The sequence below is a fragment of the Cervus canadensis genome, chromosome 8 (genome assembly GCF_019320065.1).
Source record: "Cervus canadensis isolate Bull #8, Minnesota chromosome 8, ASM1932006v1, whole genome shotgun sequence".
Taxonomy (NCBI): domain Eukaryota; kingdom Metazoa; phylum Chordata; class Mammalia; order Artiodactyla; family Cervidae; genus Cervus; species Cervus canadensis.
In genome coordinates, this window is record NC_057393.1 from 15,875,480 (window position 1) to 15,899,810 (window position 24,331).

The window sequence follows — 24,331 nt, forward strand, 5'->3', positions numbered from 1 at the left end:
CAATTTTCCTCCAATTAAAAAATAAATTTTAAAAAAAGGTGTGTGTATAGAATGGAATACTACTTGTCCATAAAAAAGAATGAAATAATTGCCATTTGCAGTAACATAATGGACATAGAGATTATCATAGTAAGTGAAGGAAGTTAGAGAAAGACAAATATTATATATCACATATACATACAATCTTAAAATAATTAATTTATACACAAAACAGAAACAGAATCAGATTTATAAAATGAACTTATGATCACTGAAGAGCAATGGGAGGGTAGTGATGGGGGACTAAATGAAGAGTACGGGATTAACAGATAAAAATTACTATATGTAAAATAAATAAGCAACAGGATTTACTATACAGCACAGGAAACTATATTCAATTATTTTTTAATAACCTAAAATGGAATATAATCTGAAAAAGGAATATATATACACATATGTATATGTGTGTGTATCTGAATCACTTTTCTGTACACTGGAAACTAATACAATATTGTTAAGTAAACTATATTACAATAAAAATGCAAAAACAAGAGATGTTAAGATATACCCAGAAATTCAAACGACTGTTTTAAGATTTCCAATAAGAGTAAAGAGAAGAAAACAATCTATGACATTAAGGAATATTCTCAGCAAATGAAGAAAGAAAATACTCTTCAGATTAAAAGAGCCAATGAGAATCCACTTTTGAAATCCACATCAGTTACTGAAAACTGAATGAAGGATAAATTGCAAAATTCTGAATGCCAGGGATAAACAGAAAAGTTTTTAAAGCTCTCCAAAAAAGGGGGAAAAAAGATGTCTTATAAAGGAAAGAATATTTGATTGGCATGAAAATTCTAACCCACAACACCAAATGCTAGATATTCTAAGGAAGGAAATATTTAGAACTCTACACCCAGGTATTTTTATCATTTAAGTGAATAAGAAAAAATGCAAAGATTCAAAAGGTTTACTGCATGCTAAGTCACTTCAGACATGTCCGACTCTTTGCAAACCTATGGACTACAGCCTGCCAGGCTCCTCTGTCTGCAGGATTCTCCAGGCAAGAAAACTGAAGTGGGTTGCATGCCAGGGGATCTTCTTGACCCAGGGATCAAACCTGTGTTTCTCACATCTAACCTGCAATGGCAGGAGGGTTCCTTACCACTAGAGCCACCCGGGAAGCCCAAAAGGCTTACTAACTATTTATTTGGAAAGAATTACTGAAGACTATTTTCCAGAAGACGAACAAATGAGAAGGAAAGAATGGAATATAAGAAAGATTTGTGAACAGAGAACTCTAAATAATTATACAACTCTAAATAATTTTTAGAAAGTTCTAAAAATTTTAAGAGCTTGGAGACTTTCCAAGTACCTTTCCCCCTACCTTTTAGAAACTTCTTTTCACTGTGAAATATAACACACATACAGAGAGCTACATAAAGAATAAACGTGAGATTAGTAAATTACTGTAAATGAATATTCTGTGCCTGCGTTCAGTCTAGAAGCAGAACATTGCCTCCCTGCCCTTTTCCTAATCAACACCTCTAATCTTTCCCAGCAGCATCCACTAGCAAACATTTATAAAAACCTTGCCCAACAGGTCTACCTAAAAAATTCATTCCTAAATGATACAGCATAGTTTTGCCTATTTTTAAACTTTATCTAAATGGGTAATACATATATAATCTTTTGTGTCGGGCATCTTTCACTAAACATTGATGTTTGTGGAGAAACAGAAGCAACAACTGAGGCAGGAGAGGCTGAGGAATGTCTCAACTCCCCACAAGTACCAGGGCTGGTATTCAACTCTACTGGGCAGCTGGTTCCTAGTTGTAAGACGTCTTCTGTGCTAGCAAGACCATTTTATGTCTGCAACAAAACCACTGCTACAATCTTGATCAAGTATTTTCCTGTTCTTTATCAAAATTCCTAAAAAGGGAGAGCAACAGGGAGCTCAACACAGACATGCCCAGCCATCCCATCCCAGGAACACCTCTCTACTTGATACCAAGAGCCTGGGAGGATAAATGCACCCAACAGCTGCAGCCTGCAAGTTCTAGCCTACATGGTAGCAATTACCACTTTGTCTCAACTCTTTAAGCAACAGTGGTGCCCAATATGGAACAAATATGGATTTGGCTAGGTCCCAAAGAGAAGAAAGAGTGTCCCAAGTGGCACTAATGGTAAAGAATCCACCCGCCAATGCAGGAAACGCAAGAGACTCAGGTTCAATCCCTGGGTCAGGAAGGAAGATCCCCTGGAGGAGAAAATGGCAACCCACTCCAGGATTCTTGCCTGGGAAATCCCATGGACAAAGGAGTCAAGAGGGCTACACCATGGGATAGCAAAAGAGTTGGACATGACTTAGCAACTAACCAACAACAGAACATACCACCATTGTGATGATATCCTCATCAAAAAATGCCTAACTTGAATCTAACCATAAGGAAACAATAAGGCAAATCCAAATTAGGAAACCTGCAAAGCAACTGGTGTAAATTCTTTAAAAAATCACACAGTAGGTTTACAAAAAGACAAAGAAGTGTCTCTCTTCTAGTTCAGACCTCTACTAGTACAGTAGGACTTCAGTGCAGTTTTAGATAAAATTAGTCACCTACCTTCATTATTAAAGAGATCAAGAAATAAATAATAAAAATCTTTGAAAAAAAAAAGAAGACACAGGAAGTGTACTAGATTAGAGGATACTAAAGAAACACAATGAAGTAACATATGATCCTTCTGAAGGAGCACTTTCATGAAGTATTCCACTGTCTTCAATACACACTCAAGAGTTTGGGGGAGCACAAACATAGCAAAATGTTAAAGGCTAAGAAAATTACTGGAATTCAAAATGACAGTATAAGGTAAATCAGGAGCTTGTAGCATTAAGAGGCATTAAAACTAGTTTTTAACTGTAAATAGCAATTTTTAATGGTAACTAGTGGAGTGTTAATCGCTCGGTCATGTCCAACGCTTTGCGACCCCACACGCTGCAGCCCGTCAGGCCCCTCTGTCCATGGGATTCTCCAGGCAAGAATACTGGAGTGGACTGCCGCTCCCTTCTCCAGAGGATCCTCCCGACCCAGGGATCGAACCTGTGTCTCCTGCAATGCAGGCAGATGCTCTACCTTCTGAGCTAAAAGGAAGGTCTAATGGTAACCAGTGACGGCATTTTTTCTCATTTTTTATGAAACCTCCTCAAACATTCAATTTCTCGGCCCATCACAGAAAGGGGATTTATGCTGCAGTTAAACAAAAAGCGACTCCAGAGGACACTTACGAGAGCAGGTGGCAGTCTGCCACTCCAGACACTGCCCGTAGGGAAAGGAGATGATGTAGGCGTTGGAGTCCACGCACCGCTTCGTGCTACTGCACCACATACACTCCATTCCGTTGCTCGTGCAGTTGGGACACGACGTCCTCAAAGAGCAGGGCTTTTTGCACGGCCTCGCGTTTTGATTTGGACTAACTGGGATAAATCAACAAAAGATAAGTATTTTATTTCTTAGCTACTTTTTTGACATACAAGGATGTGAGTTTTGTTCATTCTGTTGTTTAGGGAATGTTTCAATGAAGCCAAGTGGGGGATTAAAAATTAGAGTCAAAATTATATAAGGTACAATGAGAATGAAGATGGCATGTCAATACTTCTTAAATTTATTATCTAATTTGAAACTTATAATACCCCGGAAAATTTTAACCCTTTACAAAGTACATAAAATTGTGTAACTTAATTTTTTTTAATAGAAATGTAATACATGACTTAGGCTTTTGTTTCTATTGGCTAGATAATACGTATGCTTATCACTAATTACTTTTCAAGCTAGCCACACTTCTACTAATATAAACATTCCACACCTTATAAAAGCAACAAAGAATTTACTATAAAATCTTAACATAAAACATAATCTTTATCACACCTATTCGGATTGCTATGTTTTAAATGTTAGTAAGGATGTGGAGAAATTGTACCCTGTATACCACTTCTAGGAATGGTAAAATGGTGAAGCTTCCATAGCAAACATTATGGCAAGTCCTCAAAAAATTAAACACAGAATTACCATATGATATAGCAATTCCACTTCTGGCTACATACACAAAGACATGAAAGCAGGAACTGAAACAGTTATCTGTACACCCATGTTCACAGCATCATTATTCACTACAGTCACCAGGTAGAAGCAACAAGTATCCACCAACGTAGGAAGAGGGAAAGAAAATGTGGACTATAAACACAATGGATAAACATTCAGGTTTAAAGAGGAATGATATTCTGACACATACTACAAGATGGGTGAACTCTGAAAACATTATTCTGAAAGGAAATAAGCCAGTCACAGATGGACAAATACCTCATGATTCCACTGACATGAGATACCTGGCAGTGGGGTTGGGGAGCGGTGAATGGGGAGTTACTGTGTAATGGATACGGAGATATAGTTTGCGAAGATGAAAAAGTTCTGGAGGTGGACAGTGTTGGTAGATTAACAGCAATGTGGATGTACTTAATGACACTGAACTCAACACTTAAAAATGATTTAGAAATCTCAATCATATCTCCAAACCACTGAACGGAAAAATGGCTAAAATTGTTACGTTTGACATTATGGATATTTCACTGCATTACAAAATATAATATTTAAAAAGAGAAAACAATTCAGTAGTCCCTTCTCACTTAAAAAACTCCATTTCCAAGGATGTAACAGGAATGCTTCTTTTCACTTGCCAACTGAAATAGATCTATAGGATTAAAATGATTCTAAATTAGTTGTTAATCTTAACGATTAATCTTTCCTACAAAAACTATTATTATAAAAGCAAAACAGTAAAAAATTAAGAACAGATTATTACTATAATATCACCATATTAACCAAGAAATAAAGATTGAATCAAAAAAATACAATTCTATTACTTTTACAAGTTAATGCTGAGGTCACTAACAGTAAATGGGGAAAGTGGACAAAGATAAAATTTACACAGAAATCAGCATCATTAAAAGATGGTGAAAGTTACTTCAGGCCTATGTAGAATCACAGGCTGGAAGGGGGTTGTGGGAAGAAGAGTTGGAAATATAAATTACATCTTTTAAGAAACATTAGTTTATAGGACTACTTACCAACAGGTTTTTCGCAGACAAGGCCATCTGCCATAGATGTGCAAGGATTAGCTTTTAAGCCTGCCACTGCAGCCCTTTCTAGATATGCACAGAACCCAGAATCATTAGGTTCACCAGGAAGCCACTGTAGTGTTGTATTTGTAAATGGAGACATGTCTTCCCATCCCCAGTAGGATATATTGATCTTGCGTAAGCCTACCCAAGGTGACACTTTCTGTAAACAACAGCAAAAGCGACATTTTTTAAAAACTGAGACATAAAAATCCTGTGTCACATTCCTTAGCAAACAGTTCGTTATCTTTAAAAATTACATTTTAAAATATATCGAAGTACCTTTCTAATAACATCTAATACCAAGGAAAATTAACAATCCTAGGACATCTTGGAAAATGATGCATAATAGAACACTATGTTTAAACTGTACACTTAGCGACATGACTCAGGTCATTTATTTAGTCTTTGTGAACCTCAGTTTCCTATTCTATAAAATGGGGGTATCTGATATACATACCTATCTTATGAGAATGCATGCATGCATGCTAAGTCGCTTCAGTCGAGTCTGACTGTGCGACCCTATGGACAACAGCCCACCGGGCTCGTCTGTCCACAGGATTCTCCAGGCAAGAATACTGGAGTGGGCTGCCATTTCCTTCTCCACTTATGAGAATAGATCATTTTTAAAAACAACATATTGTATTGCTACTGATGTTCCTGATATTTCTGCTGCAGCTGCTATTACTACTGCTACTATCAATCTAATGAGTTATGGAGTTAAGAATCTAAAGCTCAAGTGCCATTATGTGCACTGTGAAAAAATAGAAAACAAAACCAATGAACAGGATATGAAGACTGAGTGAAGACTTCACAGTAGGTTTACAAAAAGACAAAGAAGTGTCTCTCTCCTAGTTCAGACCTCTACTAGTACAGTAGGACTTCAGTGCAGTTTTAGATAAAATTAGTCACCTACCTTCATTATTAAAGAGATCAAGAAATAAATAATAAAAATCTTTGACCCTGTTGCCTAAAATTTAATTAACAGAGGTTGATAAATGCCACCAAAGTAAACATTCTTAACGCTCTCAGAAATACTTCAAAAGTAGCTTAAAGACAAAATATATTCTGTATTTATATACCTTATTTTAATCATTCCTAAATTTTAAAAGGCTATTCTAATGAGACTGACAAAATAATGATATATTCTTGGGCCAAGCTATTCTCCTTACAAATTCTCCTTACAAATCTTTTTAGACTGCAAACATCTCTTTTTCTTGTCTTGTTTCTGCTTAGAGTTATACATCTCTTTTTGAGATTTTAATTTTCATTTTTTGTAGCTTAACTGAGGTATAATTGACAAAAGAAAATTATACATATATAAGGTGTATGGCATATTTGTTTGGTATATGTGTTTCACACTGTAAATGATCACATCAAGGTAATTAACATTACCCATCACCTCATATAACTGTGTGTGTGTGTGTGATAAGAACATATAAGATCTACTCTCTTAACAAATTTCAAGTATACAATATAGTATTATTAACTACAGTCAACTGTCCTATACACTAGATCTCCAGAACTTATTGTCCTGCATAACTGAAACTTTGTATCCTCTGATCTACATCTAAACATTTCTCCTATACCCAGCCCCTGGCAACCATTATTCTACTATCTGCTTTTATCAGCTCAACCATTTTAGATTCCACATATAAATGAGAACACCCAGTATTTGTCCAAGTCTGGCTTATTTTACATAGCATAAATGTGTCTCCAGGTCCATCCATGTTGTTAAAAACAGAAACTGCTGATTTTTTCAAGTCTGAATAAAATTATACGTGTGTGTGTATATATATGTACATATATATTTATGTTTGTATATTTTCTTTATCCATCCATGTATCCATTCATGAACACTTAAGCTGTGTCCATAACTAGGCTATTTGGAAGTGCACACATCTCTTCAAGATAGTGACTTAATTTCCTTAGGATGTAGAACTGGGCTTCCCTGGTGGCTCAGATGGTAAAGAATCCACCTGCATTGTGGGAGAGCTGGGTTCGATCTCTGGGTTGGGAAGATCTCCTGGAGGAGGGCATGGCAACCCACTCCAGTATTCTTGCCTGAAGAATCCCCATGAACAGAGGAGTCTGAAGGGCTATAGTCCGTGGAGTCACAAAGAGTCGGACATGACTGACCCACTAAGCACAGCATAGGATATATAACTAGATGTGGCACTGTTGGATCGTATGATATTTTTAATTTTGGGGGGGAAACTCCATACTGTTTTCCAAATTGACTATACCAGTTGTATTCCCACCAACAGTATATAAGGATTCCTTTTCTCCACATTGTTGCCAATATTTGTTATCTCTTGTCTTTTGGACAACAGCCTTTATAACAAATGTGAGATGATATCTCAATTGGTCTCGATTCACACTTCCCTGATGTTTAGTGATGTTGAACTTTTTATAATATACCTGATGGCTATTTGTATGTCTTCTTTGAAAAGTATCTACTTATGTCCTTTGCCTGTTTTTTAACTGGGTATATTTGTGTGTGTGTGTTGAGATGCTTGAGTGCCGTATCTATTTTGGACAATAACTCTTTATTAGATACATGTTTTACAAACATTTTCTCCCATTCCTCAGGTTGTCTCTTTATTCTGCTGATTATTACCTTTGCTATATAGATGCTTATTAGCTTGACACAATCTCATTTGCTCTTGTCTGTGCTTTTGTGCTCACATTCAAAAAATCACTGCCCTGACTAATGTCAACAAGACTTTTCTGCATGTTTGCCTCCTGAAATTTTACAGTTTCAAGTCTTAAAGTCTTTAATTTATTTTGAATTGATTTTTGTATATGGTATGAGAAAAAGAATCCACTTTCATTCTTCTGCATAAGAATATCCAAAATCATTTATTGAAGAGATTGTCCTTTCCCTATCCTGTATTCTTGACACCTCTGGCAAACATCAACTGATCATAAATACATGGATTTATTTAGGGCTTTCTATTATAATATGTCTTGGTGAAGATCTCTTTATGTTCAATCTGCTTGAGGTTCTTTGGGATTAATGACTCTGGATGTTCATTTCCTCCTCCATATTAGGGAAGTTTCCTGTCATTATATCTTTAAATGAGTTTTCTGTGTCTTCTGGAACTCACATAAAGCATACATTGATTCCTTATGGTCTACAATAAGTTCCCTAGGCTTTCTTCACTTTTTTTTATTCTCTTTTTTTTGAACTCTAGGTAATTTCAAATGACTCGTATTTGAGCTTGCCAACTCTTTATTCTGCCTGATAAGAGTCTGCTATTGAAGTTCTATGTGGAATTATCCAGTTCAGTCATTACATTCTTCAGCTCCATTAATTACTCTTGGGTTCTTTTTTATAGTCTGTATGTCTTTTTTGAACCACTCAATTAACTCTTCTTTCATATACTGTTTTCCTAATATTGTTAGGCTGTGTATCTGTGTTTTCTTATAATTCACTGAGCTGCTTTCATTGGTTATTTTGAATTCTTTGTCAGGCAGTTTGTAGATCTCCATTTCTTTTGAGTCAGTTGTTATTGTTTAGTTGCTAAGTCATGTCCAACTCTTTGCAACCCCAGGGACTGTAGCCCTCCAGTCTCCTCCTATCCATGGGATTTTCTAGGCAAGAACAGTGGAGTGGGTTGCCATTTCCTTCTCCAGGGCATCTTCTCAACCCAGGGATCAAATCCGGGTCTCCTGCATTGGCAGGCAGATTCTTTACTGCTGAGCCCCTAGAGAAGCCCTTGCCTGTGCTTTCCTTTGTTCTTTGGTAACATCCTGTTGCCCTGATTTCTCGTGATTCCTATGGCCTTGCACTGGCATCTGCACATGTGAAGAAGTAATCACCTCTTCCAGTCTTTACAGACTGGCTTCAGTAGGGAAAGCCTATCTTCAGTCAGCCTATCCAGAGATTCTGGCAGACTGTGTGGTGAGGTCTATGGGCAAGCTTACTGCTGAAGTCCTCAAGTGGGCTGCCCTGGGGCCTAGACCAAGGGTAAGCAGGCCTAGAATCTGGGTCCAGAGGACCTGTCTGGAGCCTGGGTTCAGAGGGACAAGCCTGGTCCTGGCTCCACTGGAGTGGGTCTGGAGTTTAGGTCTGCATGGACAGACTCAGAACCAAGGGCTCCACAAGGGCAGGCCTGGAACCGGAGCCTGGGTGCAGGCCTGGATCCGAGGGCTGAAGGGATCACTATGGCTGGACAGGGCTGGTGGTGACTGAGTACCAAGTGGTGGGCCTGGAACCTGGTCCACAGTGCCAAGCGAGCAAATCTGGTCCACAGGGGTCAGTCTGGAGCCTGGATCTGCGGGAGCCACCCAGAAGCATGCATCCACAGGGCTCACCTGGCACTGAAGCAGGCCTTGAGCCTAAACCCACTGAGGCCAGTCTGGTGCTGGGGCAAGCTGGGCACCTGGGCCCACAGGTATAGTCCTAAGGCTGCAAGGGCTAGCCTGGGGCCAGGGTCCACTGCGGCAGGCCTGGTCCTGAGTCTGTGAGATAGATGTGATACCTGCGTCCATGGAGATGGGCCTGGTACCTGGGCTCACAGAGGAGAGCCTAAAGCCTGAGTCCACCGGAATGAGCCTGACCCTTGGTCGGCAGGGGCCAGCCCAAGAGAGGATGTGGATCTTAGGCTTCCTAGAGCCCAGGAATATATGGGGGCTGGCCTGGAGGCTGGGTCTGTGGGCACCAGTCTGCAGCCTGAGGCCACAGGAGCCAGTCTGGCACTGGGGTGTGCCTGGCACCTGGGTTCACAGGGAAAACCCAGGCACTGGGGTTTATTAGAGCAGCCCTGGGGGGTGGGGACCACAGCAAAACCAGTGCTCATTTCATCCTCTTCCCCTTTGCTTCACTGCACTGTGTAGGCTTAGGGGAAGGATGATGCAGGCAATGTGCAACTGTCCTTTCTACCATCTTTAATCAATCTTTTCTTATTTCTGTGTTCCCTCTGCCATCCCTGATGCTATAACCTCTCACCTGGACTCCTTAGCTTTCAGAAACGTATTTTGTGTATGGGTAATTTGTTAAATCAGCGTTTCTGGGAGGGAATCAGTGCCAGAAATTTCCATTCTATCATCTTGCTAACATCATTCCAAAACATTCCCACTTAAATACATATAATAATATATTTATGCTCGAAGTTATCAAGTTAATAATATTATATTATAATGGGAAATGGTTTCAAAACTCCACATCATCTTTTTTTTTTTTTTTACATTACCAACTGTCAGGGTAGAGAAAAATATGATCCTCCACCTGGGTCTTTGACAATATAGAAGATACATTAATTCAGTATTTATCCTAAATATGTTGTACAAATGGTCCTTGAGAGCTTCTAAAGAATTTGTAGACCTTGAAACTTATACAGTGTACAAATATAATGATTTTACACATAAATACTCAAAAAATATTTCTTAAATAAAATTAAAGTATTATTAACATTCATTAGGGGCTTCCCAGGTGATTTGATGATAAAGAATCCACCTGCCAAGCAGGAGACGCAAGTTCAGTCCCTGGGTCAGGAAGATCCCCTGGAGAAGGAAAGAGCAACCCACTCCATTATTCCTGCCTGGGAAATCCCATGGACGGAGAGGCCTGGTGGGCTACAGAGGGGTCACAAGAGTCAGTCACAACTTAGTGACTAAAGAACAACAAACATTCATTAGAACAGATCTCATATCACCCAGCAGGGTACTGTACATATCATAGGCAGTCAGTAAGTTTTGCTAAACAAGGCCAGTAGAACAGAGATAGTTATTTTCTAGCATTCAGTTATTGACACAGAGATAGTGCTTAATAAATAATGTTTTCTAATTATAAAAACACACATGCTGCTTTGTCTTCTGACCATTATATATTTCATACATTATTCTCAATATATTTTGATAACAAAAAAGCTATAATATTTTTATAGCTCTTGATAGTTCAGGAATCAATACAACATAGATATTTCAGATTAATGACTGTGCTTTACGTTATAGCAACTCTGCCTATATTTCCTAACTATCTATAGTAAAAACAAGTCATTTAAAACGAAACATTTTTCTCTAAATCGTCATGATAAGAATCTGCAAGGAAGAAGAGAAGAGCAGGAAAATAAGCAGTTGATAAAACATTTAAAGTAACTATTATCCAGTAAATGAGCTGGACAGGCAGTTGAGAAACAAAAGATAGATTACTATATTATGAAAATTTACTGCAGCACACCATAAATCACCGCAACATTTCATTAGCCATTGCCAATAAGTAAATGATCATTTGACCCAGAATATCTCTTTAAAGTGCATGAATTTGTCAATCTCTATTTATGTTGGAAGGCTTATCTTAAGTTTATACAACTGCAATGACTCAGGGTATAATTCACTTTCTATAATGCTATGTTTAATGGAATGTCACCTTGCAGAAAATTCCACCTTTGAAATTTTGCTAAACTTCATATTTCTAATGCAACAAAACATTTATTTACAGAGAAGGATAGTCCACAAACTATTGAGTCTAAGTTCATCATACATTCAAATTAATTGTTGGTCTAATATTTATGATTTATAAACATAAGCAAGAAAAAATAAGCAACTTAAAGAAGAAATCTTGAAATATGAAGCTTCTAAAGTAGCGCATTTTGAGATTATAATGTAAAAACAAAAAATAACACAAAGGAAAAAGCAGTTGAGTGCTAACACTGTGCGTATCTGTGCTTGGGCTCAGGAGCTCAGTTGCATCCAACGCTGCGACCCCATAAACCGCAGCCTGCCAAGTTCCTCTGTCCATGGGATTATCCCAGCAAGAATACTACAGTGGGCTGCCATTTCCTTCTCCAGGAGAACTTTCTGATCCAGGGACTGAACTCATGGTCTTCTGCAGCTCCTTCACTGGCAGGCAGATTCTTTATCACTGAGCCACCTGGGAAGCCCAAAGCCAAACACAAGTGCTTTTCTAAAATTCAAAGAATGTGGCTCTACCAATAAGAAGCTCTTTGTAAGTTAAATATATGCAGGAGAACTAATGTCCAAATATTCACTGATAACTACCCCTCAATTTTGTAATGAAAACAATGAAGCTCTTGCTAGTACAAAAATGTAAATAGATCTTAAATTATGTTGTATGCTCCATATGACTAAAAACAAAACTTTACAAATACTACTTTGTTACATTTTTCTAAAATATTTTTAAAAATCAATAGATCTCTCCTAGATGATACCACGTGCATCTTATCCTCAACTATAGGCTAGTAGCTCTCAAACAAGATAAATTGAGAGAAAAACAAAACCAGAGGTATTTCCCTGAATCCTTACAAATATCTTTATGTACTGGCCAACTCCAAGTCTTGCAACAAGTAACTTGGGTATTATTCTAGGAAACTCCTTAAGTTGACATTACATGTCAGATATCTGTCTTCTATCTGCACATATCTGCAGATATCTATCCTCTATCTGCCCTGTGCATTTACCACTGCAATTATCACACTTTGATATAATTGGGTTTGTCTTTCTCCTCCAAAAGCTCTTTGACAACACTGATTGTTTTTAATATTTATACTCTCAACAAGCAGTAGACTGCCAAGTACACTGAGGGTGCACAATAGATACATACTAAATGAATGAAGATTAGCCCATCCTTTCCAGAAAAATAGCTTCAGTTCACACAAAAATGGTTCTATAATACAAACAGAATTATTATAGTTTTTCTTTACCCTATTAATATCAAGCACTTAATATATTTGTTTGGCAGCAAAGTATCATATTGTAATGTCCATGTAAAATTTTTGAATATTTATAAAAACTAGGGATACATTACTTTGCCGACAAAGGTCCATCTAGTCAAAGCTATGGTTTTTACAGTAGTCATGTATGGATGTGAGAGTTGGCCCATAAAGAAAGCTGAGCACCAAAGAATTGATACTTTTGAACTGTAGTGTTGGAGAAGACTCTTGAGAGTCCCTTGGACTGCAAGGAGATCCAACCAGTCCATCCTAAAGGAATCAGTCCTGAATATTTATTGAAAGGACTGATGCTGAAGTTGAAGCTCCAGTACTTTGGCCAACTGATGCAAAGAGCTGACTCTTTAGAAAAGACCCTGATATTGAGAAAGATTGAAGACAGGAGAAAGGGATGACAGAGGATGAGATGATTGGATGGCATCACTGACTCGGTGGACATGAGTCTGAGCAGGCTTTGGGAGTTGGTGATGGACAGGAAAGCCTGGCATGTCCATGGGGTTGCAAAGAGTCAGACACGACTAAGTGACTGAACTGAACTGAAATCAAGGACATAAATTATCAATTTCACTAATGAAGGGGGAGACTTTTGACTTTGTACAGATATAAAATGTTATTAGAAATTAAATAATCCATATCAATACTCATGAGAAACACACACACTTTAAATGCCACCATAAAAATTGTGGTAGGCAATTACAGTGAATTGAATAGTCATATAAACATTTCAAAAGGGTATATGCTTAAGTCCCTCTAATTTTTTCATATTTATACAAAACTGTTCTTAAGTCACTTTTTAAAACTCAGACACTTATTCCCCTGTTACTAGCAAAAGGAAAATCCATAAGATATAATCATATTCTTTATCAGGAATGTTCTTAAGAGGAAAAAGATCCTAGTATAATTAGTGGAGATGGGGGGGAAGGCTTTGTAAAGTGGGAAAAATTAAAACATCAGTTTGGGGTAAGTATTTTTCTATAGACAATATCAACTATTCACTGAATAAATTCACTTAGTTACCTAAAAATTCATTATCTAATTAATGATTCCTGGAAATAGTAGTAATAGAAATAGCAGAAACATACAAAAATAACAATCTTAAAAATGCAAGCAATAATAATTATAACTTTAGTAAACACTTAAATAAAATTTATATTCTTCACATACAATATCTCACTTATTTCTCACAATAAACATTAGTTCAGTTCAGTTCAGTTGCTCAATCGTGTCCGACTCTTTGTGACCCCATTGACTGCAGCACGCCAGGCCTTCCTGTCCATCACCAACTTCCAGAATTTACTCAAACTCACGTCCATTGAATCGGTGATGCCATCCAACCATCTCATCCTCTGTTGTCCCCTTCTCCTCCTCCCTTCAATCTTTCCTAGCATCAGGGTCTTTTCAAATGAGTCAGTTCTTCACATAAGGTGGCCAAAGTACTGCAGTCAGCTTCAGCATCAGTCCTTCCAATGAATATTCAGGAAGGTAGCAAATAACTATCCCAGGTTACAGATGAGGAACGTAGGGCTGTGGAAGTTAACTTGCTACTAAATTGTAGAGATAAGCAGTATTTCCAGATTACCTGCTCTCCATCAGTTTGATACCTAATGCATCATTTGCCTTCAATGTTGTTTAAAAATCAGCTATATCAAAAACATATCACTTAACTGTTTCAACGGCAAGCAATTGGTAATACATGTTCTGAAAAGTTTTCAAGCCAAAACCATCTCCACTGCACTGTACCAAAAGACTCCTTGCCCAAATAAAAGTCAAAACCTAAGGTCGAAAAAAGTCACTGAAATCTAATACCATTTTCAAAGCAATACCTGAATTACTGCCATATCTCCATTAGTGAAAGTTGCTCAGTCATCTCTGATTCTTTGTGACCCCATGGACTATATACAATCCATGGAATTCTGCAGGCCAGAATACTGGAGTGGGTAGCCTTTCCCTTCTCCAGGGGAATCTTCCCAACCCAGGGATCGAACCCAGGTCTCCCGCATTGCAGGTGGATTCTTTACCAGCTGAGCCACCAGGGAAGCCCCAAACTACTGGAGTGGGTAGCCTATCCCTTCTCCAGGGGATCCTCCCAACCCAGGAATCCAACTGCGCTCTTCTGCATTACAGGCGGATTCTTTACCAGCTGAGCTATCAGGAAGCGCTGTGTAGAAATCATGTCACTTTGTGGATTATTAGGCCACGGGGTCTATATGTGTGTGTACATTTTAAACACTGGGCAAAATTGTACATACCTCAGATACGAGGTATTTATTATTGTTAGCTTTATCACTTAACTCATCTATACTGAACTCTAATTTTACTTTTGACACAAAATACAAAAATCTTATAGATGCTATGACAGTTTACATTAGTATATTTCAAGTATATATTTGAACTAAATAAGGTATTTCAAAACTAGATTTAGTAAACTATTTCTAAATCTCCTACTTAAGCTATTCTTAAGTGTTGACTATACTTTTTCTTTTAATTGATGTATCTGAAGTGAAAGACATTCAGTCGTGTCCAACTCTTTGTGACTCCACGGACTGTAGTCCACCAGGCTCCTCTGTCCATGGGATTCTCCAGGCAAGAATACTAGAGTGGGTAGCTGTTCCCTTCTCCAGGAGATCTTTCTGACCCAGGAATTGAACCTGGGTCTCTTGCACTGCAGGCAGATTCTTTACCATCTGAGCCTCCAGGAAAGCCCCGTTAATTGATGCATGACTAACATATAATATTATTTTAATTTCCAGAATTCAAAATAATGATTCAATATTTGTATACATTGTAGAATGATAAGTCTAGTCAACGTATGTCACCATACACAGTTTTTTGTGAAGATTTTTAAGATCTACTCTCTCAGCACATTTCAAATACGTAATACAGTATTATTCATTATAGTCATCACATCATGTATTATAGCCTCATAGCTTATTTATTTTATAACTGTAAGTCTGTACCTTTTGACTGCTTTCATCCATTTTGCCCACCCTCCATCCTTACCTCTGGCAAATAACAAACTGTTCTCTGCCTCTGTGAGCTTGGTTTTTTAGTTTTTAGGATGTTTGTTTGTTTGTTTTAAATTCACCATATATGTGAGATCACTGAGTACTGAAAGCTTGCCATTTGCAGGAACATGGATAGATCTAATTGAAATAAGTCAGGATAAGAAAAATACCATATGACCTCACTTATATGTGGAATCTAAAAAAAAATCCAAGAACATGTATCACAATAACTACAAATATCAAATCATTACGTTGTACACCTAAAACAATACAATGCATAATATAATCTATTCAATTTTTTCAAATGTCTTCAAGACACTTCAAGTAAGTATATGAACTAAGATATTTCAAAACTACATTTAGTAAATTATTTCCAAATCTCCAACTTAATCTGTTCTTAAGAGTTGACTATATTTTAACATCCCAAGAACAGTAAATAAGTACTATGGATTCCTATTAGAAGTTTATTGTAAAATGATATTTGATACCATTTCCAAGCAAATAGTCCATTTCTATGGAAATATTTTCCATAAAACAGCTTTCAAAGAAATTAAAACCGCTTCCAAGTGTTGTATGTTCCAAATCTTCTATTATTTAATGATCAGTTTAAGTCCAGCTAACTATTGGTATATTATTTCATGCATATCTATACAAAGAGGATTATTCAAAATTTTAACCCTCAGAACATACACATAAACACACATACACACAAATGTAGATATACAAATATAGCCAATATGCTGGTCTAGTGTTCTGATTATAAGAGACATCCTAAGTTACAAGAATAATAACACTTCAAAGAAACTATTAAATTATACACACAATTTTTAAAGTATATTTATTTATATGAGATGACTTCTTGCTAAGGTAATGCAATGGTTTACTGAGCAAAACATGAGATAAGCAATTCAGAAAATTACTAAACTACCAAATGCTGTGCTGTTCTCAGTCATGTCCAAATCTTTGCAACCCCATGGATTGTAACCTGCCAGGTTACTCTGTCCATGGGATACTCGAGGCAAGAATACCGGAGTGAGTTGCCATTTCTTTCTCCAGGGGATTTTCCTGACCCAGGGATCAAACCCACATCTCTTGCGTCTCCTGCATTGGCAGGTGGATTCTTTACCACTGCCATCTGGGGCGAGGGGCATATTACCAAATACAAGTACGGAATGAGTCCCCTGACTATTCACTGTTGAAATGAGTTCTACTTTCACTTCCAAGGTTTATTAAAAATAATGTATTTAAAAACAAGAAGAATGACTCATTGCCAATAGCTGTATGATTATAGCATATTCCCATATAAAAACAAATATAGTTGTTACCTGTTGTGTATACTTCTGTATTTCATCCAGTACAAATTCTACTTCTTTTGAAGTTGTTAATGAAGCAAGATTTCCACTAAGATTATAGCAGTAAAGTTTTGCATTGTCATAGTTTTCTCTACTGGAATTAATTCTAAGACAAGCATCCCCGACGTGAATCCATCCTTCTCCACAAAGATGAGCTAGTCAAAAAAAAAAATTCATGTCTTATGTTTTGATTATCCAAACACATGCGTATTTTTCAATTATTTCAGAATGCTAAATGAATACAACTAGATTTGATTAAATAATTTTTATGATAAAATTTAAATAGATCCTTGTATCACACTAAACAAAATTTAACTAATATTTTGGTGAAGAATAAGAACAGAAGATCCTAATTTTTTCTCTAATTATTAAACATAAGAAAAGCTATGGCTCTGTAACATCAGTCAAAATCTGTTGACTGTTAGGTCTTCCGTGTAAATCTAGTGTATTGATATATGGTTTTGCAGCAAGTGAAATCACTACTACATTTATATGTCGCAAGGTCCACTTTATACAAGATCACTTTAGTAGAAAAATAACCAGCACACAACAAAAGCAAAGTTATTCCTACAAGTGTAGCTATTAATAACTGTCCTCTGGGCTATGGAATTAGATTAACTAATCTCCTTAGCCCAGGTGTACTATTTGATATAAGCTGGGTTCTTTGATTCTTTAATTATAATTATGGGGCAAGAAGTTGCATTTCATTTACACTTCGTAAAGAAACTAGAAACTTTGCTTTCAAATATTTATTTTTACACAACCTTTCAGGTCTTTTGAAAGTTCAAACATACTATTCAGTAACAGTGGTTTATCCTTAGGCTCCAAATTGAACTTAAAACAGTGTCTATTTTCTAAAACACAGACTTCTAAATTCAATATAAAGTTATGCTCTAGGATACATTAACACTGAGGTGTTTTATTGACACACCAATCTGTGAAGCTTGACTTGACGATCCGTCAGTTTCATATCACTAAATATATCAGTGCCTCTTGCCCTTTCAGATGCAACAGTTCAGTCTTTATGGAATTATTATAAAGCAGCAGTTCTCAAACATTTTGGTCTCAAGACCCCTTTAAACTCTTAAAAATTATTGAGAATGCCACAGAATTTTCCTTATACATTTTATATCTATGGAGCTTGACCATATTAAAAATTAAAACTAATCTTTTAAAAATACATGTATTCATTCATTTAAACTTTTATTACAAACCTACTCTTCCAGTTTCTGGGATGTCTTGCCCCTTAATGCTATTATTACACACCCAAAGAAGATGTATTAATATCATCACATTTTCTCCTTGAGAAAGTAAAGCTGGCGGTTTAAATTAGGCGTTGGCATCAAAAATTGAGATGGGTTGATAAATGAATAGGGGATGGATAGGCAGAGAAATCAGAGATAAAGCAGAGTAAACTGTGCATTGCAGAATCTAGGGCGTGGGTACTAAGTGTCCTCACTACAATTCTATTTTTCATTAAAAAATTCATAAAAAAATGTTTGAAATTTTTCATTAAAAAATGTTGGGGAAATACATAACAATTTAAAATAAATAGCATATTTAATTTCTCTTAATTAGAGTCTCCAAAAAACAAAAGAGTTAAGAGGGTGGCTTTGTTCTATATTTTTGTAAATTCCTTTAATGGTGGTTTAATATAACATTCAATCTATTAGAATCATATACTATGTAGCCTTTGGAAAACTATTAATACAGAGTAAACCTATAACAGAATGAGAATTACAGAAGCACACAATATCTTAGTATTACAGGGCCCCTTGCTTCTTGAATAACTACTGTCCTATTAAACCAGGTAATGAGAATAACACATAGTGCTTGGAACATAGTAAGCACCTGATACACCAGTCATTTAATAAGACTTCAAACGCCTCTGCTTTCATTTTCAAGCTATACATATAACAATCTTCCTTGTCTTCTGAAATCTAAACTACCAAATTACTTCAAGGAAAACAGTACAGAAGTTTTTGTTAAATTTCAGCTTTTTCTTTCCTTACTGAATCAAGGAAGGATTTACAATACTTTTGGTCATCTTTTGTTTTATAAGATCAAAAATACTTGGTTAATGAATCATACAAATGCAAACAACACATGGGCCTTTGAGGCTAAACTAAATCAAAGCACTAAACTAAATGTTTTGATGTCTTAAGTTTCTGTAGTTTTGAGCATCACCTCAACTTTAGGATAGTAGTTAATTTTTAAAATAGGTTAAGCTTGATAAATTCAAATTGCCAATTTTACATGAGATCAATAGAAAAAATGCAATTCACAAATTTTCATAGAAAAAGGCAATTACTACAGACTGAGTTCTGTATTTAAAGCATTCACTTCTTTGAGACAAGCTGAACAAAAACCAAGCTACATATAACACCAAGCTGGTTCTTGGTAAATATGAATACAGAACAAGGGGAGTTACTGTATAATAAAATAGCTTATTATATTTCTTATTCTCCAAAGTAATAACCTGGTCAAGTATGACCCTTAGGCCAAACCAAAATATTTTCCCAGGCAAGAGTAGATGAGTATTACTAAATATAACTTCACTATTATTTTCCCAAATTTCCACTGGTAATCAAATTCTCTTCTTATTGAATAATATTCCTGTACATATATATTCCTTCAGTCAACTCTTATTTTAGTCCAGGATTTACTCTGTCTTTTTAAAGAAACTTTATAAGTAATTTTATTGATCTACATGTAGCTTTTAGACTTTAACACTTAGAAATTATTACTTTCAAGTTTTGAGATTGCTTCTCAAATCTTGCCTACTGCATTAATATTCTCTAAATTACTCAAAATGAACACACATGCATACATCGCTATTTAAAAGCTTAAAAGCTCAGTACATAAACAAAATTCCAAAATCTCAATGGTACTTTTAAAGGCAATCTAATTTTTATTTTATTACATGAACTTATAAGAAACACTTAAATCCTATGATGGGATTAAATTACATAGCTTCAGACATTTTTCAATGAAAAAATGAAAAAAACAAAAAATCATGAGATAAAATCAGGCAAAAAGCTGAACAGAGATAAACACCCAGTTACTAGTCCCCTCTGCCATTTATAAGCCATGCACTTTTTTAGGCAGGATATGTAACCAGTCTCAGCTTATCTATATAACAAGAAGATGGAACTGGTTAACTATATATACAAGTTTTTTATTTTCTGATTTTCTCTTTCATATTCAAAGGAAAGAATACTTTGGGGTCTACTAAGAAGAATGCTAACTGTAAGAACTAAATTGAAATTTCTTTTTCAAATGAGTTTTGTTCTGTTTTACAGAACTTAAGCATCTCATTGAATCTTATAATAACTATTATAAATGTTACCATTTCTAATAAAAAAAAGAACAGTCAGTAAAAAACTGCTCCTGGAATTTAAAAAATAAAGGGCACTTAAATCCAATATGCTAAAATGTTAACATTGTTAGATTTGGATATTAGTCTGAGTACTTAATATTTTCTATGTTTTTAAGATATAATTTTTTAATTGAAAAGTATTCAAATCAAGTCAACAGTAATAAACAGAAGATACCTTGAAAGTCTTAATCGGAAATGAATGTATAAATCTTTCTTGTAGAAACACTGCTATTTTTACTCCAATACTGTTGTTTATTTGCTACTGATTTAATTTTAGAAAATGGAATATTCTTACTAAATGTTCTTTACAAAAATAGCATTCATCTGTGGACTAAAAACTGATTTACCAAATACAAATCTTTACCTGGTAGAGCCTGGCACTCCTGCTGTCGCTGATCCCACTGGCAATTCAAGTTCAGTGAACAGCTCTTACAGCTAGTAAGTTTGTTACAGATCTGCTCATTCCTCACATGGCATTTGGTATAGTTTTTCACAGACTACAAAGTTAAAGATAAAGCATGTTACCTTTCGCCTTTGTACAGTAATGACTCATGAAGTTTAGCGTATACATAAATCACGTGGTGAACTTTACAACACAGACTTCTAACACCAAATCCAGTTCTACTGAATCAGAATTTTTTATTCGTTTATTTATTTAAGCAAAGTTCTTAGAATTAGAATGTATGCTTATTGAAAAAACATGCAAATTAACACAATCTGAAACAGAAATCAATAATGAAAACGTATTCTATTGAATCTGATAACAGGCTTCTAATTCAATAAACAAAGCCAATGAACAAAGTCATTCATTTCTCTCAATGATCACATCAAAGAATTCTAGTCATGAATAAAACTATCATGCAGACTCCTGGGAATGAAGTGGAAATAATGAGTAGCAAAAGTTAAAGAGATGCTTTATCAAAATCCAATACAATCTAAAATGATAAATTATCTTCTCAATAACTCAAACTAAGTTTACTTCCACATACATTAAATAACGGTTTTGGTTACTTCCACAGACATTAAATAATGATTTTGGTTAACTGATGTTTCTCCTATGTGTATCTATCACATTTCTTCAATAAAGGTTGAAAAGAACCTGCAAAAGTTACATTTTGATCAGTCCTATTACACAACTACTCATATTTCAACTAATTGCAGGTCCAAGAGGTTGAAGGTTAAAGGTCAAAAAAGAAAACAAAAGGCAATATGGGAACTTTGGTGTGAGTTCCCTACTTATATCAAGGTTTGATATTTCACATGATATTATCAATACCTGTGATAACGAAAATCAGATTCTTTGGGCTCAACTCTTCTTGTAACTCGTTATTGAGAAAAAAAAAAGACACACAAAGGAAAAAAGCACATACTGCATCATAAGCTCCCTCTCCTTTCCACAGGTAGACAGGCTTTCTCATGTAAGGGTGATAAATATTTCTTTTCAAACAAAAAACTTGACAATCAAAATTTACTTATAATTTCCTATATATAAAAATGGTTGAAGAAATTTGTATCTTATTCTTCCTTTTAAAAAATCACATGATACATTTTTAAAGCCCAAATTGTACTGCAAGTCTTATTCAACCATCATTTTCACTAGGAACATGCAAATTTTCTTAATGCTATGTTTCTGATTCACAGCTTTTTTTTCTCATATAGCATATAAATCTTAGTATTATTCTATAGGATTACTATACTTCGAAACGTTTGTCACATAACTAAAAACAAATCAATTTACTTGAATCATCTGATAAATAAAATAGCCTATAAGACAGACAAGAGAATGGCTAAACAACGTATTAGAATAAGAGAAAGAATGAGAACTCAATGCCAAACTTTAGAACAACAATGGTGGAGTCACCATCAAATTAACTCTACTGCTCTTCATAAGAACAGTATAATCATTTATTGATACTGAGCCAGTACAATAGACCAAATTGTATTTCCATCACAAACAGGGCCAATTTATTCAATGACAGAAGAAAGCTGACTGCTGCTCTGAAACACGGCTGGCATTTTTTGGCCTAATGAACCAGACGCACATTCATAAACAGACTATGAGGAATAACCAGTACTCCACTCATCTTCACCCTAATGTATCTCAATGTAAATTTAAAGTGAAAATCTGCAAGAAGAAAGCAGTTATTTGGGCTATTAGAGCACGAAATATGCAACATGCAGTAAAAATGACTAAATAATGAAAGAGAATATCAATGGACATCATTTATGCTAAAATCTCATAGACCCTTCTGTATCTATTAGCATTTGGTTTATTTTAATCACCAGACATTCTGATAAAACTGTCCAAAAGACACATTACATCAAAGTCTAAATTATAAGAGACTTCCATCTGTTCACTTGTACTATCTCACCCAGTGCTTTCCTTTTTAACACATTATCAACACTAAACTCTAAAGGAAAAGGCCACTTTATAAAATAAATACTTTATAGTAATTTGTATAATTCAATTTTTGAGACGTGTATTTTCACATAGTGTAAGTGTCTAAATACAAATTAACTCAGAGTCATCGAACAAAGTTTTAAATAAAATCTGCTTGCAATTCTTATCTAATGACATTCTCCATTTTAGTCCCTTATTCCCATGTTTTATTTTACTTTGCTACCATGTCCACATTATTCACTAATATAACTCCCATTAGATGAATATTATGCAAATATAAAAAAGTAATTCAAACTTTCAAAGTGAATCATGTTCTATTAACATTCAAACTCAAATAAAATTGAAGTATCTATTATTATTAAAGCAACACATCACTGCAAAGTATACACCAATACAGTAAGTATAAAAGCAAAAGGGTTCAATCTGATGAGTCAATAATTCAAAGTTTTCCTTCATTTTAAGTTTTTAGTATTATTTTAGAACAGAATGATAAAGCTTTAACTATTTCAAAATATGATGGCTACTGGAGAAAAATCCTAGATAACATAATAAAAAGTTTTTACTTAGTTTTCAAATTCCCTTTTCTTTACCTTTTACTTCTGCCTGGTATCTTGAAAAACAAGTGGATACTTTACTTGCTTAATAAAAATTCAAAAAAAGAAAAAATTAATATGTATTTAGTTTAAAATCTGTATGGAAACTTTTTAGTTATTGCAGCTACACTCCAATAAGAGAATCTTTAATCCTACTGAATACAATCCTTAATAATTTTTTAAAAATTTCCTTCAATTTGTTGACATCTAAAAAACATGGAATATTTTGATGCTATCCATTAAAAGGTTAGATTTTACTCTTCTTTATCTATTTTAATCAATATTAATTTTATAATATTTTCAATAGTCTATAGGTTCTTGACTTCATCACTAGTGAAACTTTGAGCCAGGTGATGATTTTTTGTGTCAGCGCTATTCATTCATTGTAGGATGTTTACCTGTGTCCCTGGCTTCTCTATGTTAGATCCTGGTAGCAGTCCCACAGTTGTGAAAACAACCAAAAAATACACATTGCCAGATGTCCCAGTGGGGGACAGAATTGCCTCAGAGAACCATAGATCTAAACACAAATTTTTAAATTTAAAACACAGATCTATAGACGATTTTAAAGATAAAATGAAAACTACTACTATCAATACTTCAGATTAAGCTTGCACACAAAGTATATAAATAAAACCTAAGTCACAACACTATTAGTACATGTCTGACAAGATTCTCATAGAAATGACTTCAATACTTACTTATACATTCCTATTTCTATCAGCACAGAAGACAATGTTTATGGTTACAGTCTTTTT

General features: G+C 35.3%; 1 protein-coding gene across 3 annotated transcripts in view; it reads right to left on the bottom strand.

The window, feature by feature from the left end:
* ATRNL1 (attractin like 1) overlaps positions 1-24,331 on the bottom strand; it is a 740,683-nt gene that overhangs the window by 565,907 nt on the left and 150,445 nt on the right. For all 3 annotated transcript variants that reach the window (XM_043475348.1, XM_043475346.1, XM_043475347.1), the window contains 4 exons: positions 20,944-21,076; positions 17,174-17,355; positions 5,099-5,312; positions 3,263-3,451 (listed from right to left, as the gene is read on the bottom strand). In XM_043475348.1, coding sequence (XP_043331283.1) covers positions 3,263-3,451; positions 5,099-5,312; positions 17,174-17,355; positions 20,944-21,076 — 718 coding nt within the window. The remainder of the gene's footprint in view (positions 1-3,262; positions 3,452-5,098; positions 5,313-17,173; positions 17,356-20,943; positions 21,077-24,331) is intronic.